General features: G+C 36.2%; 4 protein-coding genes and 1 long non-coding RNA gene across 12 annotated transcripts; 3 read left to right on the top strand and 2 right to left on the bottom strand.

The window, feature by feature from the left end:
* The first annotated feature begins 273 nt into the window (after positions 1 to 273).
* Positions 274 to 6,799, top strand: LOC131669082 (bromodomain-containing protein 7). 6 transcript variants are annotated; one of them, XM_058943692.1, is made up of 5 exons: positions 792 to 1,728; positions 1,837 to 1,993; positions 4,172 to 4,691; positions 4,790 to 5,970; positions 6,057 to 6,799. In XM_058943692.1, exons 2-5 carry the CDS (start codon positions 1,966 to 1,968, stop codon positions 6,665 to 6,667), a joined length of 2,340 nt encoding a protein of 779 aa, XP_058799675.1. In that variant the 5' UTR covers positions 792 to 1,728; positions 1,837 to 1,965; the 3' UTR covers positions 6,668 to 6,799. The 6 variants fall into 6 exon arrangements, with proteins under 6 accessions (XP_058799676.1, XP_058799675.1, XP_058799677.1 ...); XM_058943693.1 differs by lacking the exons at positions 792 to 1,728; positions 1,837 to 1,993 and adding an exon at positions 274 to 647; XM_058943694.1 differs by lacking the exon at positions 1,837 to 1,993 and having other exon boundaries at positions 793 to 1,728.
* Positions 6,800 to 7,397: 598 nt separating this feature from the next.
* On the top strand, positions 7,398 to 9,570 carry LOC131669115 (tRNA selenocysteine 1-associated protein 1-like). 2 transcript variants are annotated; one of them, XM_058943754.1, is made up of 6 exons: positions 7,398 to 7,629; positions 7,919 to 8,116; positions 8,462 to 8,592; positions 8,665 to 8,784; positions 8,952 to 9,142; positions 9,431 to 9,570. In XM_058943754.1, exons 1-6 carry the CDS (start codon positions 7,588 to 7,590, stop codon positions 9,553 to 9,555), a joined length of 807 nt encoding a protein of 268 aa, XP_058799737.1. In that variant the 5' UTR covers positions 7,398 to 7,587; the 3' UTR covers positions 9,556 to 9,570. The 2 variants fall into 2 exon arrangements, with proteins under 2 accessions (XP_058799737.1, XP_058799736.1); XM_058943753.1 differs by having other exon boundaries at positions 8,462 to 8,784.
* On the bottom strand, positions 9,154 to 16,199 carry LOC131669112 (protein pellino). Of its 2 annotated transcripts, none has more exons than XM_058943752.1 (7): positions 13,810 to 13,948; positions 13,531 to 13,713; positions 12,151 to 12,382; positions 11,869 to 12,075; positions 11,499 to 11,786; positions 11,047 to 11,378; positions 9,154 to 10,958 (listed from the first exon to the last, which is right to left on the bottom strand). In XM_058943752.1, coding segments are annotated over exons 1-7 (1,371 nt in total). In that variant the 5' UTR covers positions 13,812 to 13,948; the 3' UTR covers positions 9,154 to 10,831. The 2 variants fall into 2 exon arrangements, with proteins under 2 accessions (XP_058799735.1, XP_058799734.1); XM_058943751.1 differs by lacking the exon at positions 13,810 to 13,948 and adding an exon at positions 14,685 to 16,199 and having other exon boundaries at positions 9,155 to 10,958.
* On the top strand, positions 14,231 to 16,713 carry LOC131669117 (uncharacterized). Its single transcript, XR_009302343.1, has 3 exons — positions 14,231 to 14,374; positions 14,452 to 14,662; positions 16,577 to 16,713. It is a non-coding gene; the product is annotated as an uncharacterized LOC131669117 (long non-coding RNA).
* On the bottom strand, positions 16,317 to 17,935 carry LOC131669116 (protein jagunal). The gene is made up of 4 exons (XM_058943755.1): positions 17,478 to 17,935; positions 17,088 to 17,229; positions 16,797 to 17,012; positions 16,317 to 16,712 (listed from the first exon to the last, which is right to left on the bottom strand). Exons 1-4 carry the CDS (start codon positions 17,567 to 17,569, stop codon positions 16,593 to 16,595), a joined length of 570 nt encoding a protein of 189 aa, XP_058799738.1. The 5' UTR covers positions 17,570 to 17,935; the 3' UTR covers positions 16,317 to 16,592.
* Positions 17,936 to 19,691: the final 1,756 nt, after the last annotated feature.

Raw genomic sequence — 19,691 nt, 5'->3', positions numbered from 1 at the left:
ATCATTTTTCTGTTAGGGTCGTTTCGATGCTATAATATGCTATTTTGCGCGGTCGGGGCTGACCAGCTGATCGGTGGCGTAAAGCAGCTATTTTCGCCGCGTGCGCTATCTATAGATATACATATACACTCCTTCGAAGCGCGCGCGCGCACACACACACTCATACAAATATATTTCCGCGTATACGGCATTGGGCTTGTGCAAGAACGAGACGTAAAGAGGGAGAAAGAGTGAGAGAGGTGGCTGGCACACCCCTCTCTCCTCCGCGCCGCCGCGGTTGCTGCTGCCGCTGCCTACTCGCAGTTGCACCTTCGATCGGCTATACTACTAGCCCTTCGAGTGTGTCGCTCTCACTCGACGAGTATAATAAGTCCTGTTTTCTCTCTCTCTCTCACTCTCTCGTGTTTTCGTTTCATTTGCTTTTTAGTCTGCTTGTGAGACATTGTTCTGGCATACTTTATCTTGCACCACCGCCGCCGCTGCGCCCAGTATACGAGCCGGCGGCAGATCCGGAGTCGCCGGTCTTTTGCCCTTACGTGTGCGCGCATACACGGCTCTTTGAGGACAACCGGCGAAGAGCAAGGCTGCTCTTCTCTTCGCTTCTTATACATTACAAAGGAGTGCAACTGCCACCGAAAATTTCAGAGGTAGGTTAGGCTCGACTACTTTTTTCTTTCTTTTTCTTACAATTTTGAAGGAATTTTGATCCGCTTTACTTTTTTCTTTTCGATGTATCTTAGTTGTTTTTTTTTGCGTTAAAGAAAGAGAATCCGTGCATCTTCTCTTTGTTTGCAAAGTTTTCTGAATGTTTTCGTTTATAACGATTAGTTTAATATGCCATATATTTTGAAGCAGAGGATATTTTCTTTTATTATCACTCTGTTTCATAATCATCTGAATAATACATAGGGTATTAGCGTAAGTTAATATATTTATATTCATTCTGGGAGTTGCTGCTGGTGCTGCTGCTACGGTATTGATCGCGCCGCGGTATATTATTTTAAAACTAACACATGTCATTTATCTAAGCGAGCTTCGAAATGTTAGTAGAGCTACAGAGTAGCTGCAAAGCGTATAATTGTTACAGTATCGCAAGAACATCGGAGTGCGCGCGCCAGTAAAGTCACAAAGTATAAGCGTATATATGTCGACAAAGGGAGCACTGGGTCTCGGTTGCACCTGACGGTGACAATCACGCGCGCTAGCTGGCTGCAGCTTGGTTCGTACGTTGCAACGCGCGTATATAGCGCTGCAGTGCAAGAGCGAGGTAGTGAGAGAGAGAGAGAGAGAGAGAGAGAGAGATGGAAACGAAGAAGCCGAGCAGAGAGTGAGAGGGAGGGAGAGCAAGAGCTGCGCGCGCGAGACAAAGGAGGCCTTTATGAAAGAGCGATATATACGCGTGCTGCTTGCTTGTCCGCTTGCTTTGCGAGGAGGGTACGTACGCTCGGCATACAGCATAGGTGCGCTGGCACGGCGGCGCCGGCTACACTACTCCACCGTGGACATATACATGTATACCTCAGAAAACCGACTATGTAGTCTGTCGGCTCGCCCCGCGCCCGAGATTTCGTTTTTTGTCGAGTCTCAATTCTCATCCGCCGTCTCGATGTGTCTGGTTGGAGTTTTATTCGTTACTCGACAGCCACGATCGATGCGTTCAACGTGCCTCTGACATCCGACGTGTATGGATTTGTGGAGGCTGTGGGCTTTAGACCTCGCCAAATTACGGTAAGCTCCAGGTTACCTCGTGCTCGGATTCGTCGTTATTTGATTTGCCTTGCGAGATTCCTTTTCTCTGCTCCGATATGTCTGCTGCATGCGTTTGTATATTTGTAGACAGCGAATGGAGTAGGCGAAGGACGTGTGTGTCACCGAGAGGGAATGCACGAATAGGTATGCCTTATAAAGGCATCTTGTGGGCTTTACCCTTGACAACAATTGCAGCACTTGACTTTCTCCGAACGCATGCATGTGATTCCTTTTTTTTATTCGGGTACGTCATATTTTCCCTTATCAAATTTTCTGAGATGACCGCATTGGTTGGTGCAATTATTTCGCTTTATTGATTATTGCAACGCACAAAGAGCATGATTCAAACACGATATGAGTCAAGGTCGTTTTTGCTAAACGAATTGCGTGCGAATTGTACTGTACAGTGACAATATACTGCTGATTGACGTTTAAATTTAGCATTTGTCACGAAAATTAGCATGACTTGTTACTAAGCGTTCGTTTTAAAAACGAAAAGAAAAACATTTCACTTGTGATAGATAACAAACGGGTAAAAACGATTATTTTTAATATGCTTAAATTACACTGAAAAATAAGCTTGCTCTATTTTTTCTTGCATGGAGCAAGTTTTTTGAAGTAAAAACTCTCTATCAGCATATGATTGTTAATTACAGTTAAACAAGGTTTAATTTACTTTTAATCGTCACTTATTTACATTTTATGCTTGTAAAAACTCTACTGTATGAGTTTCGAGATTTTAGAATACGATAATTTCTTAGTATAGTTTGTGAATCGATAAATTTACTAAAAAATTATTTTACAGAATTAATGGTTTTTCTGACTAAGTATGGAACTAATTATTAAAAAAAGCATTATTGAACATAAGCAATGTGATAAATGTAGATGTAGTTTAAGTCGTGCTTCGTGTTATAATAATATGATTAATGTCTCAGAGCAAAACGTGTAATAAATCTGCTATGTAAGAGAACAAAAATCTAGAAGTTAAAAATACGAAAACACGTGAAAAATACACGCATGGGATCGATGTGAAACAGAGATGATCCTTGCATTGTATTGATAGACGCAAGAGTAAACAAAACAAAAAGCATTACGACGAAACTGTTACAGTGTCTGTGACGGTCACTACTGCTTACGCACGCAAATGTGCGCATTCAGATATGTATTCTCTCTATTCCATGGCTCGTCTATTTTCGATATCACGCTCTCACACTCGCACGTACACGAAAATAAAGTGTAGCGCGTAATCACTGATAATACACATGTACATCTGAAACTAAAGGTGAGCAGACTGCCGCAGCGGTAGCAGCTGCGATCAAAGAGCAACTTGGAGCAGGCGGTAGTGGTAAAAAAAGTGCGAGAGAGTGAGAGAGAGAGAAAGAGATGGCACGCGATCACGCAAGAGAGAGACAGTGATTCGCGCGTATACGCGGCGTTTATGACGTCGTCAATGGCCGTCGCGTTGCATGCTGCTGGTTGCTACTCGCCACGCGCGATAGTAATCACGGCACGCACGGGAAATATAGGCTAAAATCAAAAGGTGTGCTAAAAGAGAGAGGCGAACGAGGATATCGCGCGCTGTGTGAAAGTTGAGCCTGGTGAAAATACCGTACTCTTAAAGAGAGCCTGCTCGCTCGCCAAGTGCATTGTGTCTGTGTATAGCTTCTCGCTACTGGACAACTGCGCGTTGTATCACGTTCAACCACAACAAATCAATCCAAAATCTCGAACGTGTGCAGTCTGTACATTTGCTTCGTGCAGCATAATAGCTGGAGCAGTGACGTCTGGACGCCCGTATTATGGGCTCCGAAAAGCACAAGAAACACAAGAAGCACAAGCGAGGGAGACACGAAGGTGAGAGAAAGAGAGAGATCCGTGCGCCACAACGCATAGGGAAACGCGCTCAGTTGCGTCTGAATGCCGCGCAGCCGTCTGCCAGGGCGCAAACCCGACGTTCAGCGTTAAGCGGAGTTTTTTTATATCTCTTTCCTCCTTTTGCCGTTCGTTCGTCCGGCCGAGCGACCCTCCCTACCTCCCTCTCTTCCTTCCTTCCGCCACTCGCGTGCTGTCCAAGCCGCGGCTGCAACAACTGACGCCACTCCAACCGTCTCCCTTTTTTTCCCTCGTTTCCTTCCCCTCTTACTTTTTTTCCGGGGGCGCCGCTACCACACTCAAATCTATCAGTTATCCCTCGTTATTTCGATAGCTCGCTTTTTAATTAGCTAATATCGCTCCGCCTGACGGGATGAGTGCAAATTTTTATTTATGAGGTAGAAATACTACGCTATATTTGAAAGCTGAACTGCTGAAATTTGTTAGGCTTGACTATTTTCGTGATTAAGATCAATGTCATTTCACTTCCAAATTCGGACTCCACATTGAAGCAAATATAAGTACTCAATCTGATTTCTTTCTGTTTCAGGTGAAGCTCTCTATCTTACTCCAGAAAAACCACCGGCCTTGAAATTAATATTAAAAGTAGGAGGGAGTTACCCAACACCGGAACACGCAGGCAGTGATTCTCCTCATCAATCAGCAATGTTATCTCAGTATTACCAGCAGCAGCTGGTCAATTATTCAGTGACTCCAGGAGAACAAGAGTATGACAGGTATCTAGGTCACAAAAAATTAAAGAAAAAGAAGAAAAAGAAGGATAAGAGGCATAAGCATCATCACAAAGATAAAAAAAGGAAAAGAGAGGAATCCAGTCAAGAGTCAGTTGGTGATGGCGACGACAGTATTGCAGAAATACCTAAAAAAATACATGCCACTCATCAAATTCTATCCTCGAAGCCTATACTATCATCAAATAATGAAATAAGGACCTTAAGCCAGCCTATTGCAAGTAGTGGATTGTCTCCGCATAGAGAACCACGAACATGTGTTCTCAAAAAAATTGCAGAAAGAACTCCACTTCAGAGACTATTAGAGCATTTACTTAGGTAACAATTCAATATTGATTTTTTGTTTACTTCATCAAATACTATATGTAATATTAGAACTCTGTGAAATAAAATATTAAACTACTTTCTGTACACAGGTCAATGGAAAAACGTGATCCACAACAATTTTTTGCATGGCCGGTTACAGATAGCATTGCTCCTGGGTATTCTCAGATCATTTTAAATCCTATGGATTTTAGTACAATTAAACAGAAAATAGATGATAATAATTATCAAACTCTCAATGATTTCGTAGAAGATTTCAAACTTATGTGTGATAATGCTATGACCTACAATCATCCTGATACCATTTATTACAAAGCTGCTAAAAAGTTGCTACATGTTGGTCTTAAAATGACTATACCTGACAAGCTTAAACAATTAAGATCAGTTTTGGTATATATGCAAGATCTAACTAAGGATGAACTTGGTTTTGAATTAGGTATTGAAGATCCAGATGTTCACATTACTGAAGAACAAATTGAGAAAGAGAGAGAACAGGAAGAACAAATAGAGGAAGCTGAGGAATTGAGGAAAGAAAATCAGAGAAAAATGAGATTAGCAAACCTCACTAAATTTGAAGCAATTCCAGATGATTTGACCCCAGACGAAATTCTGAAACAAGCGCGTGGTGCTGCTAAATCTGCAGCTGAAAAGTTGAGCCTCAAACGAGTTAGTTCAAAAATGGGATTTTTAAGGCAAAAGAAAGATGGTACAACAAGTCTACAAATTATAGTACCTGGAGATGGAGTGATTCCAGGTACAAATCAGAGACCTGTTTCTTTAGGACAATTAATAGGGAAATTAAGTCATGGTACAGGAGCTTTAGCTGGATTTAGAGAAGATAGAAGAAACTTGTCCAAACCAGTTAAACCTTTGTATTATGGAGCATTTGGTTCATATGCTCCAAGTTATGACTCAACATTTTCAAATCTCACAAAAGAAGAATCAGATATAGTATATCAAACATATGGTGATGAGACTGCTGTTCAGTACGCTGAATCCATTCTTGACTTTGCTAAAGACTGCGATTACACATTGACTATGGTAGATGATTTATTGGACATTTTAACAAATGGTGAACACAGAAAAACTAAAAAAGTTTTGGAAGAAAAACGAAGGCTTAGAGAAGAAGAAGAAAAGATTAAACATTTACTTGAAAAGCCAACTCAAGATGTTAATCGTAACATTCCTCAAGTAGAAAAAGTCAAAGTTGATCTAGATCAACTGAAAACATTATCAGAAATCGGCATTGACATTAACTTCCTGGAAAATTTAGGTAGAGTTTTTTTGTATAATTTAATTAATAATTTTGTGACATTAATAAAACACGTTTTTAATACTTTGTTTTCGTTTTGTTTGCAGAAGAAGAACTAAAAGCCAGTGATGAGCGTTCTACACTGCAAAGTAATCTTGAAGAAACTTCAAACATGCTTAATAATCTTAGACAGACGCAACACGAGCGATTATCTGCCCCTCCTCCTCAACATTTAGCAAACATACAAAAACCATCGGAATCAGAAGTAATACTAGCTGACAAAATTACTGAAAATTTGACGAATATTGCGAAGAAATTGCCGCCATCTGCTATTGCGCCAGTTGATGGATTAAGGAAAGCAATGGGAATTGCTGGACCTCTAGGCGGACCAGAACCAATGGAAGTAGAACCAATTACACATAATCCATCGATTGTAACGGAAAACTCAATAATCCAAGAAAATAGTTCAAATCAAGAGGCTAACAATATGATGCCAATGTCAATGTCTTTGGATATGAATAGTGTAAGGCAAGGGCAATTACCAATGCAAATTGTGTTGGGACAAAGTCAAACTTCATCTATGCTAAGTACAACAGAAGCATCTGGAGTTAATGACTTAGAATCTGAACTTCGAGAGTTCCTGGAGAGCGATCCTACATTAGGTCACTCTCCTCTTCATGATGACAAAACGTTAGAAGATATTTTATCAGAATCTTAGCACGTAATATAAATTCACAGGTACCGTATAGGAATATTTTAAACGTAAAAGTGTACATTTGTTTTATAAATAAGTGTAATAAATATAAGACTAATTTACATTTTAAAAATGAAAATATACAAACGCTTTTGATAATTTACATTGTTATTTCATTATTTACCCGATAAATAATAAGCTATTATAAAGTTTTTGCATAAACGAATAGTTTTTTTAATAGAATCGCTGCATCGGGCACCTTAAAAACGTGACTTGATTAAGAGAGAGCGCCGGAATACGTGCATGCAAAACGATCAGAGGGCCATTCTACTCCGAATAATGCAATTATTGCAAATGCCTATTGGCTAAATGGCTTTGGCTATTTCGTAAAGATATCGTTACTAGTAACGTTTGTAATGTGTATTTTTTAAGGACTCCATTAAACACGTTTTTTGGGAATGTATGTTAAATAATAAGGCTATTCAAATTCTTCTCAAAGAAGTTAAACATTCATATGTATGGTCCGTACTCCGTTGATATTCTATTAGATTCGAATAATTTAAGTATTATATTTATAATATCGTAAAATTTATTCAAAGTATAAATTGTAAGATTTTAATTAAAAAAAAAAGTAAATTAAATTCAAATTTCGTATCTGACTTGAAGGCAAATTCATATGTAATCTGGAAATGTATTTTTTTATGAGCCAATAAAATCACTATAAGCTGTCTATCGCATCTAATGACTGCGCCGCTGGTAATTTAGTCTGTTTTGTACGTTTCGGATTGTTGTCAAACAATCTAGTATTCTAGAGTATTAAATTTCCTCGATATTTCAAGTTGCAGGATATACTTTTAAAAGTTTTCTCAAATAGTGACTTATAAATCATTAGTTTAAATCACATTCAGTTTAATAGCTTACGTTTTTAAGACAAGACTGCAACTATGTCCGTCCCGATGGTATTGTGTCAATTATGGATGGGAGGGGTAAGAATATATTTTTATTATCTATTTTTTTATGTGTGCATTTAATTTTCACTCTTCTTCAGTTTACCTTTTGAAAAAAAGAGTTATATTTTAGTCATAACATACTTTGTCATTTCTAACCTCTATTAAGTCAATAAAATTTATTCAGAAAATATCAACCATTCAAAATGAAATGTATTATTAAGACAATTGCTTTGCTGGAGAATGTTTAATTTCACCTGATTACAAACTTGAATTGACAATGTAATGTTTGATGAAAACCTGAAAGTTGTAATTATTATACTTTCAGCTTGAACCATACATGACAGAAAGTTTTATCATGAATGCATTTCATAAAATGGGCGAACAGCCCCAAATAGTTAAAGTTATGAGAAATAGGTATACTGGAGAACCTGCTGGTTATTGTTTTGTTCATTTTCCAACTGATGAAATGGCTCTTGATGCAATGCATAAATTAAATGGGAAACCCGTTCCAGGATCTAGTCCAGTAAGTCTTATACAAAGCGAAAGTGAATGTGTTGATGTACAAGTATATTGACTTAGGATTTGCTTTGACATGATATTATTCTTCTTAATTTGGGGTAGTAAAATGAATTATAAAGTTTTTGTAAGAATTTATTTATTATTAAAACTCCCATTATATCTTTAAATAATAATCTTTATGATTTATAGAATTGTAGCTTCATTTTATTTATAAATTAATTATGCCTGTCAGTGTTATAACAGTTAATAGTATTATTTTGAAATCACATTAGTGATATTTTATGATATAGAACAACAGTATATAATATTGTGATATATCTAAATTTTTGCTATTTTTTTCTTTCTACAGCAAGTGCGATTTCGTCTAAACCATGCCAGTACAACTGGGAAGCCCGCTGCAGAAAGGGAGTACAGCATTTGGGTAGGAGATCTCTCAACAGATGTTGATGACTACTCATTGTACAGACTATTCGCGGCAAAGTACAATTCTATCAGAACAGCTAAGGTAATATTGGACAGTTCAGGCTTTAGCAAAGGTTATGGTTTTGTCAGATTTGCCAGTGAGGAGGAACAGAAAGACAGTTTGATCACAATGAATGGATACAGAGGTCTTGGAACAAAATCTCTGAAGATTTGCAATGCTGTACCTCGTCCTTGGAATAAAGTATCAGAGTAAGTTGAAAATTTTTGTTATTATGGATTCCAATTCACTTTAAAAGTCAAGTTGCAAGTGAAAAGTTAAATTTTAGTATTAAAAATTTGAAGCCACAACAGTTTTCTCAGTAATTCAATTTTTTTTTACATATATTTTTTTATATACAATCAAATTAATTTTACAGCTCAAATTCTGCTCCATCTGACTACTCATCAGGCATGTCTTCAGAATCTTATAATTATTATGACCCATCTTCATACTGGAATAGTTATAGTGCTTGGCAGCAAGGTTATTATGAAAGCGAACCAACTTCTGATGGATACAGCAACTATGTGTCTGATCGTAAGCCCGAAGAAGATGAACTAGAGCTGATCGGTATGTACTGAAGATTTATTATTAAACTGTACAGTTTTATTTGCGACAATGACATTTCAGACATTAATGCAATACTTAAAGTATAATACATTTGCATTACATTAGATAAAAGTAATGTAAATCATATAATGGCGCTGCATTACATTACACTTATAATTCATGAAATAATCACTATCCCTGGTAGACGTAAATCTTGTTTTATTCCAAATTCTTACTCACTAACTAAATTTTACCATTACAGAAATAAGATCAATTATAAATTCATTATAAATTAAATTTTTTTTCCAGAACATTCAATTCCATTCGACGGCGATAAATCAAACAGAGAAATTATCGAACAAGATTACAACTTATGGGATGCTTTGGAAAGTTCAAAGTGGATTCCATGTGATACTCTAGAATTATGCTATTGATATTCCGACGCTGTGTGAACGTTAAGTTACATTAATTTACGTCAACTTAGCTTTTAAATTGGAAGGGAAAATACTTTCAGACGGAAAAAGTAAGGACGAAAACTAGACATTCTTATTAACTTCGTATTTATGTGAATTTCTTGTCTTTTTTTAAAAGTATAATTACTGCTGTACAAAAAAATTTATACTGAATTCTACTACTTATTTCATTATTGTTATCGTCAGTCTCTACGTGTTGTAATATACAATTCCCTGATGATTGATATATTCTTCAACCTTCTCGCCCGCTCTGCCGCGTTTTATTTTTGACAAAATATTCACATTTCAACTCTACATTAACGTGAAAAATTGTATAATAAATATATAGAGTAATATTACAAACAACGTAAAAATTTATAATTAGATAAGAAGTTGTTTGTTGGAGTCGCAATCAATCTTCAAGAATTAAACATCAAGGACCAAAATGTATATAATATATTTGTAATTTTGGATAAACAGTTTACTGTAACAACATGTTTTTGCCTTATATTTTGTTACAAATTCACCTATCTCTTGTACATACATTCTTATTCACATGGTTAGGTGATAAATAAATGGAAAAAATGCTGTTTCTGGAAATGGAATTTGATGGAGTCTTTGGCTCAGATTATTCTAAGCTCATCAGGTAATTGTAAGAACACAGCTTCTTTGTACATATATGATAATTCTTTCAAACTTTATAATGTAAGGCTTCTACTTAGTTAGCAGCAAAACTGCAGCAGTAAAAAAGTTTTAAATAACATTTTTTTTAGGAATAGTCATTCCAGTTTTACGTTAAGAAAAGCATTACACCATCTAAAATCAATGTAAATCGAAAAGCAGACATAATTTCTAAAAAAACTTAGATAAATCGAATGATTTTTAACAATAGTTTTATTACGATAACCTATCCATGCCGCAATATATCTGTTGTAGTTTAATTGCCTTGATCAAGGAAACTTCCAGGCTTAAACTACGTGAGATTTCAGCAGAGCTGTCTTTGTTTTATGGCAGGTATAGTTTGACAGTAGCTTTCGTAAAAAATAATCGATCAGCAGATGCTAGTTTAAAAAAAGGATTATTCGCTTGAAAAATTTGTGGCACTCTACGCAACTGTATAGTTTGAAAAACCTATTTCAATAATTTACGCATGATAAGGCTCTATCGTTACCGTGACTAACGAAAAGTTTAGTCAGGGTAAAAAAATTAATGACTTCTGTACAGAGCTTTCTCACAAGCTTACGGCACGTTGAAAACTTTAATCTACGTGATCTTGAAATATAAGCTTAACATAGCCCGGTGATCCTTCTAGTGGTACTGCACAGAAAGGACAAATTGCAATGTAACCATTCGTGCCATGTGGTATTGCAACTTTTTCCCAATATCTGAAACATTCCAGTCAATATATACTTATTATCAATATTTTCTATTATTTTTGAATATCCTTAAATATCAGTCAGGAGAAATACACACTTTACAGTTTTTTCAGTAGCCATGTGCCCGCACGGACTAAATGCATACGTTGGTGGACCACTGTCAACGTAAAAAGCTGGTTCAATCCCCATGCACAATTTGACAATTGGACCAGCAACTAAACACATTGGACATCTTCTTGTAGCCTTATCTTTCTCTTGACCCCAATCGTGATGGCCCTGTACATGTCCACACTTAAGGTATACGTATGGTTGCTGCTGAGCTGAATCCGAGGCAGCCTTTCGTGGTATCACGAGAGTGTTGAGACCAACAGGGCACTGAGGTCTGCCGGCATTTATTGCATCGACCAGCTCTTCTAAGTCATGCTTCGTCTGAACACAGTATTATAATCAACTTTGATCGTGTCCAAAGATCCGATATTTATTTGTTCAGTTTAGCAGGTAAGCTATAATAGTTGAATTCAGAGTAGCTATATGTTAGCCACAACTTACAGGTGATTTGGCAAGGCCCTCAGCTGACCTCCACAATAATGTAGCTCCGCAAAGATCGATAAGGGTACCATCTTGAAGTATGTTATTTTCATCTTCGACGACATTGCCTTTCTGTTGGGCGCTTCGGCTTTCTCGAAGCGAAAAAACACCACCACCCACGCTAACTTCACGCCAGTAACCGCACTGTGCTTCGCCGCCACAAAATTGCCCCCGAGGGTGCATAATCAGAACGCCATTAGTCGTCAGTCCATCTATTTCTCGATTTTCCTGCCATTTGGTTGCTTTTTCCTACAATAGCGTATTGTAACATCTACCATTCTCTCCGCACTGACAATTCTTTATTTACAAATGAACAGAGGTTGATAATTACCCCCAAGAAAATGTTTCTGGAGCCGTCAAAGCCAGCTGCGTAGATCCTAGCCACTTTGGGATCGGAACGATCGGCTAATATTCGACAAGCAAACCTACTAATGGTACTCTGAGCTACTCGTCCTTCGTTCGAGGCAGATGCTTCTCCACCTCCGGGATAAGTATCCATTACAACGAAATCGATAGGTGACTCCGACGATCTTCCAATCTATCCATCATAAATCGACAATCATTCAAATAATTAAGCTGCTCTAGAAAAATAATGATAATAAAAATAATGTACCTGAAACATGTCTGTATTCTCGTCCTCAGTGTATTCTACGATCACAGCTTGTGTTCTGGATAGTGTATACGAGATTGAGTGTTGTTTTGTGTTTAAAATGGCTTGAGAGCAATGAGGCGTTTTCACGACGTAATGTTTGCTACGCTTGACACCATTAGCCACAGGTCTTTTGTACAAGACAAATTTACTTCTTCTTCTGCCGCGATCACTAGGTGGTAAAAAACCGTTGTATCTGTACGTGCAAAACAATTTTCATTTTAAGTTAAATAACTCATAATATTAGTTATTTATCTAATTATTATTTTTTTTATATTTCTTTGCTTTTGAGGTGCAGTGTTCGGTAAATTATTCCTTTGTATGTTTATTCTTTGCCATTGAAAAACTAATGAAAGTGCTATTAGACTTTTTCTCTTAGAAATCGTCATTTTTATTTATTTATCTAATCGAAACTTGAATGCTACTTACCACCCTCGTCATTTTACGCAAAAAATGTTAAAAAAGGAATATTTTTTATCTAAAAAAAGATGATGGAAGAACGTTTTTCTTGAGTAACTTATTGACAAAGAGTATTAAATATTTTTGAAAAATACCTAAGGAATATTAAAGATATTTGAAAAATAAATCTATTCGGAACGCTATAGACGAAACCACTATACCGCAACGCTATAGAGAAAAGACATCAATATAGTAAGTGGAACTAAGAACAGTAGAATACGGCGTGAACTCGTTTTGAATAAATCAGAAATAAGCGCCCTCAATATAATTAGCAAATAAAAGTGAAAATGAAAATTCATCTGAATATTAAACGAAAATAGTTTGGCTTCTCACTAGATATATGCTACATATTTTGCAAAATTCTTGGTAATAGTTTTACAGCTCTATAAATTGGATTTGTGATCCAATTACTAGCTTGTCGGTCACTCAGCTTTGTTGAGCGAATTTTCTTTAAGAAGCCATTGACCACAATCACAGTTACGAAAAGTAGGCGTTGATTTATGTAATTGAGCGTGGTTGCGGAAATTGAGCTTAAGTTCTTAAAAATGCAATAAAAAAAGTGAAATTCAATCCTCAAATATAAGTTAGAACACTGTAGAGATTGATATAAATAATCTCGTAAAATATTTTTAAATAATCAACTTTTTTTAATAACAATTATTTTTTGTAATAATATATTGTATATAATATATTTTCTTTGTCATTATTTCCATGAAAGTGTCGAAAGCTGGTTGAAATTGAGCAAGCTTTGTTTTAGATGTAATTCAATTGTTACTGATAACAAAGCCTTGACTATCAGGATTTCCTGAGATAAGAAATCACTGACCTTTGGAAATATATTTTGTCTTTCTAATACAGTTATGTCTCCAGTTTTAAAAGACTTACCCAAGAATGACTAGTTCTCCATATTTTACTGCTTGTTTAGGCTTATCATGGTGATGACTCTGGGCACCGCGAGGATGTACGTTACTGTTACTATGACTATTTTTGTTGTGAGGACTGTGAGGTTGGCCAACAGCCTCACCCTCTTCTACAAGAAGTGGGCTTTCGCTGCTGCCACCATCCGACCTGCAAATTAAAAAAAATAAATCAATTATAAAACATGATCTATAACTACATTAGTTATGTAAACTAATATTCCAGTTTAGATAATTAACTCTTTACATTTTGTACAAATATTAGGTAAAGTAATTTTAAGTCTTTGATTTCTCAACGTTAACAATTCCATTAAAATTGTATAAGTTAACTATATTTTCATTAATACTTGAAAATCTTTCAATTTACGGGTTACTATTAATGGTTAGTTGTCACAAAATATATACTTAATTACAAATTAATTAGAAATTACTTTATTACAGGATTAAGTCATTTCTAATCATTTGAGAACATAAGCTATTCAAATTAATTGTATTATCTAATAAATGTTTTGTATCTAATTCATAAGTATAAATACATATGTTATTATGGTAAGCTGAAAATGCCAGAGAGCTTAAACTGCTTCGTTAGAATTAGACAATAATTTAAAGACCCACATCCAACTGTGATAGAATGTACATAGCTTCTGTTATTTATGACAATGGCACATGGTCATGCACTAATAGACATAGAGAACATTATTACATTCATAGCAAAAAGAAACTTATTTATAGTTAAAAAAAATTGAATTTTATTTGGAGCACAACACAACAGTAAATATTATACTTTCTATTTACATGTTTATCAGTGAATTGTATGTATTCAATGAGGCTTATTTATAAAATACACTGTAAGAAAAAAACAGTGAATTTTCAATGCTAAAACAATAAGCTTGCAGCACATCTTTAATTTAGTTGATTAAAATTGGAGAAAGTCGAGATCTTAGAGGAAAAGAAATACATTATTTTAGTCGTGTGAAATCAGCCATAGAACTGAGAAGAATGGGAATGGCGACGAAAAAGGCGGAAGGGTCGAAAATAGAAGCGACGAACGAGAGCAAAACAGATCGAGTGAGGAGAGAGAAAGGAGAAAGAGAGGATAGGTAAGCAATTGTTATTCTGTACCGTATGACCATTGCGGGATCCGTGTTAGAGCCAATTTTGCCTCGACGATCAACGCACTCCGTGGGAGCCACTTTGACCGGCGCTGTCGCCAGCGAGCAGCGAGGTCCTCGGCACTCGGCGATGGTGACGACTGGGTTGCCCTCGCGTCAGTAGCAGAGCAGTAACAAATCTTTTGTTGTCGGCGTGTACAAGCTTTTGTTGCAAGGTGCGCAGACAAGAGAGAAAGAGGAAGCGCTCTCTCTTTCTTTCTCTCTGCAGTAGCTGTATATTGTCGTTGCGGGGCCAAAGTCCTTTCCAGCTCTCTCGTAACTACTCACACAACGCAACAGCAACACAACTCTTCGTCGTTGTTGTTGACGCACTATTTTTTTTCTCATAAATACGGCCGGTAGGGTCGGAGCGGCCGAAAAATGCAGCTCGAATAATCCATCCTCTGTCACTACAACGTGTGTGAAAACACGAAAACGCAGCACATCGGATTGGAGAGTGATAGGTCTTCGCGCAGTCCTAGCGTCGAGCCCAGCTTGACCGCACACAGCTTGTTACTTTTCTTCCTCTTCTTCGTCTTCTTCTCTATAGCTACTCCTTCGCTGCTCTGAACGGTCAACGCTGCCACTACCGCCGCGTCCTCCTTTTTTTACTCCTCTCTGCACTAGCGCGCGTTATTTCGCTGTATGCCGCCCGAAACTCACTCAGAGATAAACGTATACACAGCGGGGGAGTGTGTGACGGAAAGAGATATATCGAAGAGACAGAGACAGTGCGGGAGAGAGAAAGACGTTGCTGTGGGGTAGCGACAGTAACTCCAAGAGGCCAAGAACTCCAACTTAACGCCACAGACAAGAAACTTTAGACTATTTCTTTCTCTTTTCCTCTCTTGCTCTTCGTGGATTCACTATTGTACTTGTACCAACACCTGCGTCACTAGACTTTCACCAAGTCTTGACGGCTGACGAGGGAACACGAAAAACAATTGTTTTCACGACGCAACCAGAATCGCGCACCCACATAAACAGACTCGCGCAGCGCAAAGTAGCAGAGACACACGCACGATTAGCGAAGAGAGTGTGCAGTGACGGTGGCGGCAACGACAAGAGAGCGTAGTGAGTGGGAAAAGGAGAGAGAGAGAGAGAGAGAGAGAGAGACGGTGCAACGGACAAAATACAATATACGTGACGATGCACGCGAAGCAGACAAGGATAAACTGAATGTATTATGTGGCGCAAAACGTGACGAGACTGGGAGCAGTACTTGAGCCTTGAAACACTTTGAGTAGAAGAGGATAGAGATTCGAAGGGAGAAACATACGAGTGTGCAATAGCGCAAACCTTGACATCGCGTGGGAAACACCAGGCGTCGTCCGTATCGTCTCGCGGGTCTTTTACAAAACGTTCCAAACACTTTACTACTTTTTCTTTTCTTTTTTTTTCGACTTACCTCACCTAAATCAAACTGAAATAACAAAGAAAACCATGAAAGGCCTATACTCTCCTTGACAGAAATATCTTGACATGAGAAATACTTGCTAAATGTCGTGCGACTTATTGCTGACAGACGTGTCTTTACATAAGTATGATAATTATGGAGTTAGGTTTATTACATGCTCTGACTATGAAAAGTATTTGAAATCACTTGGAGTAATATTTTCATTTTTTTAATAATGTATTTACAAAATCTTACATCTTTTAGATTTTTCAAATTTTATCACCCTTTCATTTATTATAAAATATAATTTCTTACTGCTATAATTTTAAAAGTTCTGGAAGTCGTTTTTATTAAAAAAAATAATTTTTATATGCTTGATGACATATAAATTGTTGAAAATTGACAGTTTCCAATTGTGCTTTGCATTGCACCTACATTAGCAGCTTAAAAAATATTTTTATTTACAGAATGCATGGAAAATCATTAGTTAGACCTTCTATTTTGCCATGCCATCAACAGATTATATGAAAAGTATAAGGTAAAGCCATGGACTTGAGATGCAGCAAGAATAAAACCATACCATAAAACACCATATGGGTAGCCCTGAAAAATGTAATTGCAAAATGAATGTTATAGAACAAAAATGAATAATTTTTCTTGAAAAATATGACTATTAATAAATTTTACCTGCCACACTTGAATATTTGCTTTGTCACCATCCATTAAATATTCATAAACATCCTTAAAGTAGTATATAGTTGCGTATAAAATAGGTCCAACCCCAAGTATTACAATACCAATCATGTATTGCTTGAGAGATTTTATTTTGTTTGTTTTGATAGCTGGTAGTCCAAGGAATGATAAAAACAAACTTATGCACCATATATACTCCCACCACAAGGGCTGAAAAATAAGAAATTAAAATTAGAATAGTGAGCAACTAAGAAACAATCTCATGTCTGTTAAACAATGAATTACCTGAGGTATTTGAAGCTCTTCTATCTCTAAAATAAATATATTCAAACGGTCTAAAATATCAGCTGACAATTTGGCCAGCATAACAGAAAATAATACATAATGAAAAACCATACAATATTTCAGTCTTGACTTGTTCATGGCACTGAAAACAAATAAATCATAGTTATGATAATTAAAAAGAGCAATGAGGCGGACGGTTGTGGCGAAAATCGTGAGTTTTCTGTAACAATATGTTCGAAAACACGACAAAACAGGCAGCATTTGGCTTGCATGAATATTGGAAGTGTGTGATCAATGAGTAGTCATATTTGGCAAGGCTAAAATTGTAGAGAGCGAGGGTAAACGGACGGTCGGGGATATTTTTTTTTTATTTATTGTCGACGGGCCCACCTGATTTGATAATGTGTGGCGACTTTCTGTCTGTGCTGGAAATCGCTGCCATCGGTACCTAGGGCCTGTTGCAAGGTGACTCTCGAAGCCATTCTATTATCTGTAATTGTTCCAATCTATCTCTCAATGATTGGCGTCGAATCGATACACTTGTCAGATGCAAATATTCTTCCTAGAGACCGGACAGCTTTCGAAAGAATACGAAAATCCAAGGTAACGCATCCCACTGACTAGCTGTCCGTATACCTTGTAGTACTCAACTATTTTTAAACGAGTAACGAGCGGTCTCTGTGTACTGCTAGTGTCGTGTGCTGCTCGCTCGCGGACCTTCTGTTCAGCACAGACTATAAACACCTGCTAGATTGCCAGAGCAGAATTGCTGTGTGTGTTGCTCGCGCATTTCACGCTAAATTGCTTGAGTTATTGCCATTGTAAAGGATGTTCTCCGGTAAAATAAAAAACAAGCGATTGTCTTGAAATTTAAACATGTGTAGAGAAAATAAACACAAATATTTGAATGAAATCCTAGCAGGGAAATCCAAGCAATTTTTAGAGAAATTAATTTATTAAAATGAAAGCGTACCTACACTACTTAAAATTATGAAAATCACATGCAAAATTTTTCGGTTAATAAACGTATTTTAGATTAATTATAATCGGAGTATTTATAATTCGTTTCAAAAATAGTACATATCCAGGCATTTTTAAGAGAAAATGGATAGTTAGGTAGAAAAAATTACTCATGTTTTGACTGAAATGGCAAACGTCCTGAACTTGGCAACGTTGCTCGGTTATGTCGAGCGAGCGCGAAATTTTTGAACATTATATAGGTAACTTAGATATAATATAATTTTATAATTATAGTTTTAGAAACTGATTTAACAATTTATTAATTTGTAAATTATTATACTTGTAAATACGCATTTAATAGAATGAATATTTGATATTGATTATTTCATAGACAAATATGAAGAATTCAAAAACAATTCTCTCTTATAAAATAAAAAATAAAAAAAACTAATAAATGCTATGTTGAAGCATTTTGTTCGTGATCTGATTGGCTGAGATCTGATCATCTGATATACTGTTATGTGACTTCAATAGATTTGTTTAATTTTTTATATGTGCAGTAACTGACTTTTCTTAAAACAATTATTGCAACTTTTGTTATCCTAAATATACCAGAAAACTACATTTACAGTAATTATGATTTTATATTTGTCCAAATTATAACTCAAATCAAAATTGTGTATAACCAGAAAAATGGGTTTTAATACTGATACTAATGTTGTAAAGCGCGCTTCGCATGTTCATCTTTTGTTTGTATTGGTATTGATGAATTTTATACTTGAATCAAATCAAAAGTATTATAAAATACACCGTATACATAGAACAATTTGATGTTTTAACATGCTTAATATACATCGAAAATAATTGACAAATAAAAATTCAATTACGTACCCCAGCCAGCAAGATCTGTTTCCAAAATGTTACTGAAACCAGTTTTCTGCATGTCATCACAATATTGTTACAACATATGTTTGAAAATCTTTTGACAACATTTTAGCAACCCAACCCTTCATAAACATTACAAAAAATTTATTTTAGCTAACGAAAATGTTGCGGAAACATTTTGACATTTTTGAAAACGTTGATGGAACGTCATTAAAACATTGATAAAATAAATTTTCTCTGGTGAGTATTTAAAATTTTTGATATAGAGCAGACGTATTTATTTTATCAATATTTTAATGACTCTCCAGAAACAATTCCAAAAATGTTGCCAAAATGTTACAGAAATCTTTCCACAACAATTTTGTTGACTGAATTTAATTCTTTGTAATGTTTTAGAAACGTTGCCTAAATGTTGCCAAAAAATTTTCAAATATATGTTATATGAACATCGTAACAACATTTGGTAAAATGGTTTCAGTAACATTTTGGCAACATTTGGACATTTCGGAAACATTGCTGCAATATTTTTAACGGTTATTGGAAAATTTGCAATATTTCTAAAAAAATATTTTGGTAACATTTTAGAAACAATTTTTCCTGGCTGAGGTTGTTATTCAGAGTTTAGTTATAATTTCAAACCTAATAATACACATATACATACTGCCACATTATAGTAACCCATGTAACTATCTTTCAGCCAATCAGATCATAAATAAAATGACAGCTGGCAAACCATCACTTTTTTATTTAGGAAAAAAA

Source organism: Phymastichus coffea, unplaced genomic scaffold (genome assembly GCF_024137745.1).
Source record: "Phymastichus coffea isolate CEN01 unplaced genomic scaffold, Cenicafe_Pcof_1.1 PCOF00087, whole genome shotgun sequence".
NCBI lineage: Eukaryota > Metazoa > Arthropoda > Insecta > Hymenoptera > Eulophidae > Phymastichus > Phymastichus coffea.
The sequence above is the reverse complement of the archived record's forward strand: the minus strand, read 5'-3'. Positions and strand labels throughout refer to the sequence as shown.

What these genes read in the sequence shown, in the direction of transcription:
- LOC131669082 (XM_058943689.1), top strand. Translation starts at nt 3,549, where the DNA reads ATGGGCTCCGAAAAGCACAAGAAACACAAGAAGCACAAGCGAGGGAGA. An exon ending in CAAGCGAGGGAGACACGAAG is followed by an intron (nt 3,604 to 4,171) that starts GTGAGAGAAAGA and finishes TTTCTGTTTCAG; the next exon opens with GTGAAGCTCTCTATCTTACT. An exon ending in TAACTTCCTGGAAAATTTAG is followed by an intron (nt 5,971 to 6,056) that starts GTAGAGTTTTTT and finishes TTTTGTTTGCAG; the next exon opens with AAGAAGAACTAAAAGCCAGT.
- LOC131669115 (XM_058943753.1), top strand. Translation starts at nt 7,588, where the DNA reads ATGTCCGTCCCGATGGTATTGTGTCAATTATGGATGGGAGGG. An exon ending in CCGTTCCAGGATCTAGTCCA is followed by an intron (nt 8,117 to 8,461) that starts GTAAGTCTTATA and finishes TTCTTTCTACAG; the next exon opens with CAAGTGCGATTTCGTCTAAA. An exon ending in CCTTGGAATAAAGTATCAGA is followed by an intron (nt 8,785 to 8,951) that starts GTAAGTTGAAAA and finishes TTAATTTTACAG; the next exon opens with CTCAAATTCTGCTCCATCTG.
- LOC131669112 (XM_058943751.1), bottom strand. An exon ending in AGAATACAGACATGTTTCAG is followed by an intron (nt 12,076 to 12,150) that starts GTACATTATTTT and finishes TATGATGGATAG; the next exon opens with ATTGGAAGATCGTCGGAGTC. An exon ending in AGGGCCTTGCCAAATCACCT is followed by an intron (nt 11,379 to 11,498) that starts GTAAGTTGTGGC and finishes TACTGTGTTCAG; the next exon opens with ACGAAGCATGACTTAGAAGA.
- LOC131669116 (XM_058943755.1), bottom strand. Translation starts at nt 17,569, where the DNA reads ATGGCTTCGAGAGTCACCTTGCAACAGGCCCTAGGTACCGATGGCAGC. An exon ending in GCCACACATTATCAAATCAG is followed by an intron (nt 17,230 to 17,477) that starts GTGGGCCCGTCG and finishes ATTTGTTTTCAG; the next exon opens with TGCCATGAACAAGTCAAGAC. An exon ending in CAAATATTCAAGTGTGGCAG is followed by an intron (nt 16,713 to 16,796) that starts GTAAAATTTATT and finishes TACATTTTTCAG; the next exon opens with GGCTACCCATATGGTGTTTT.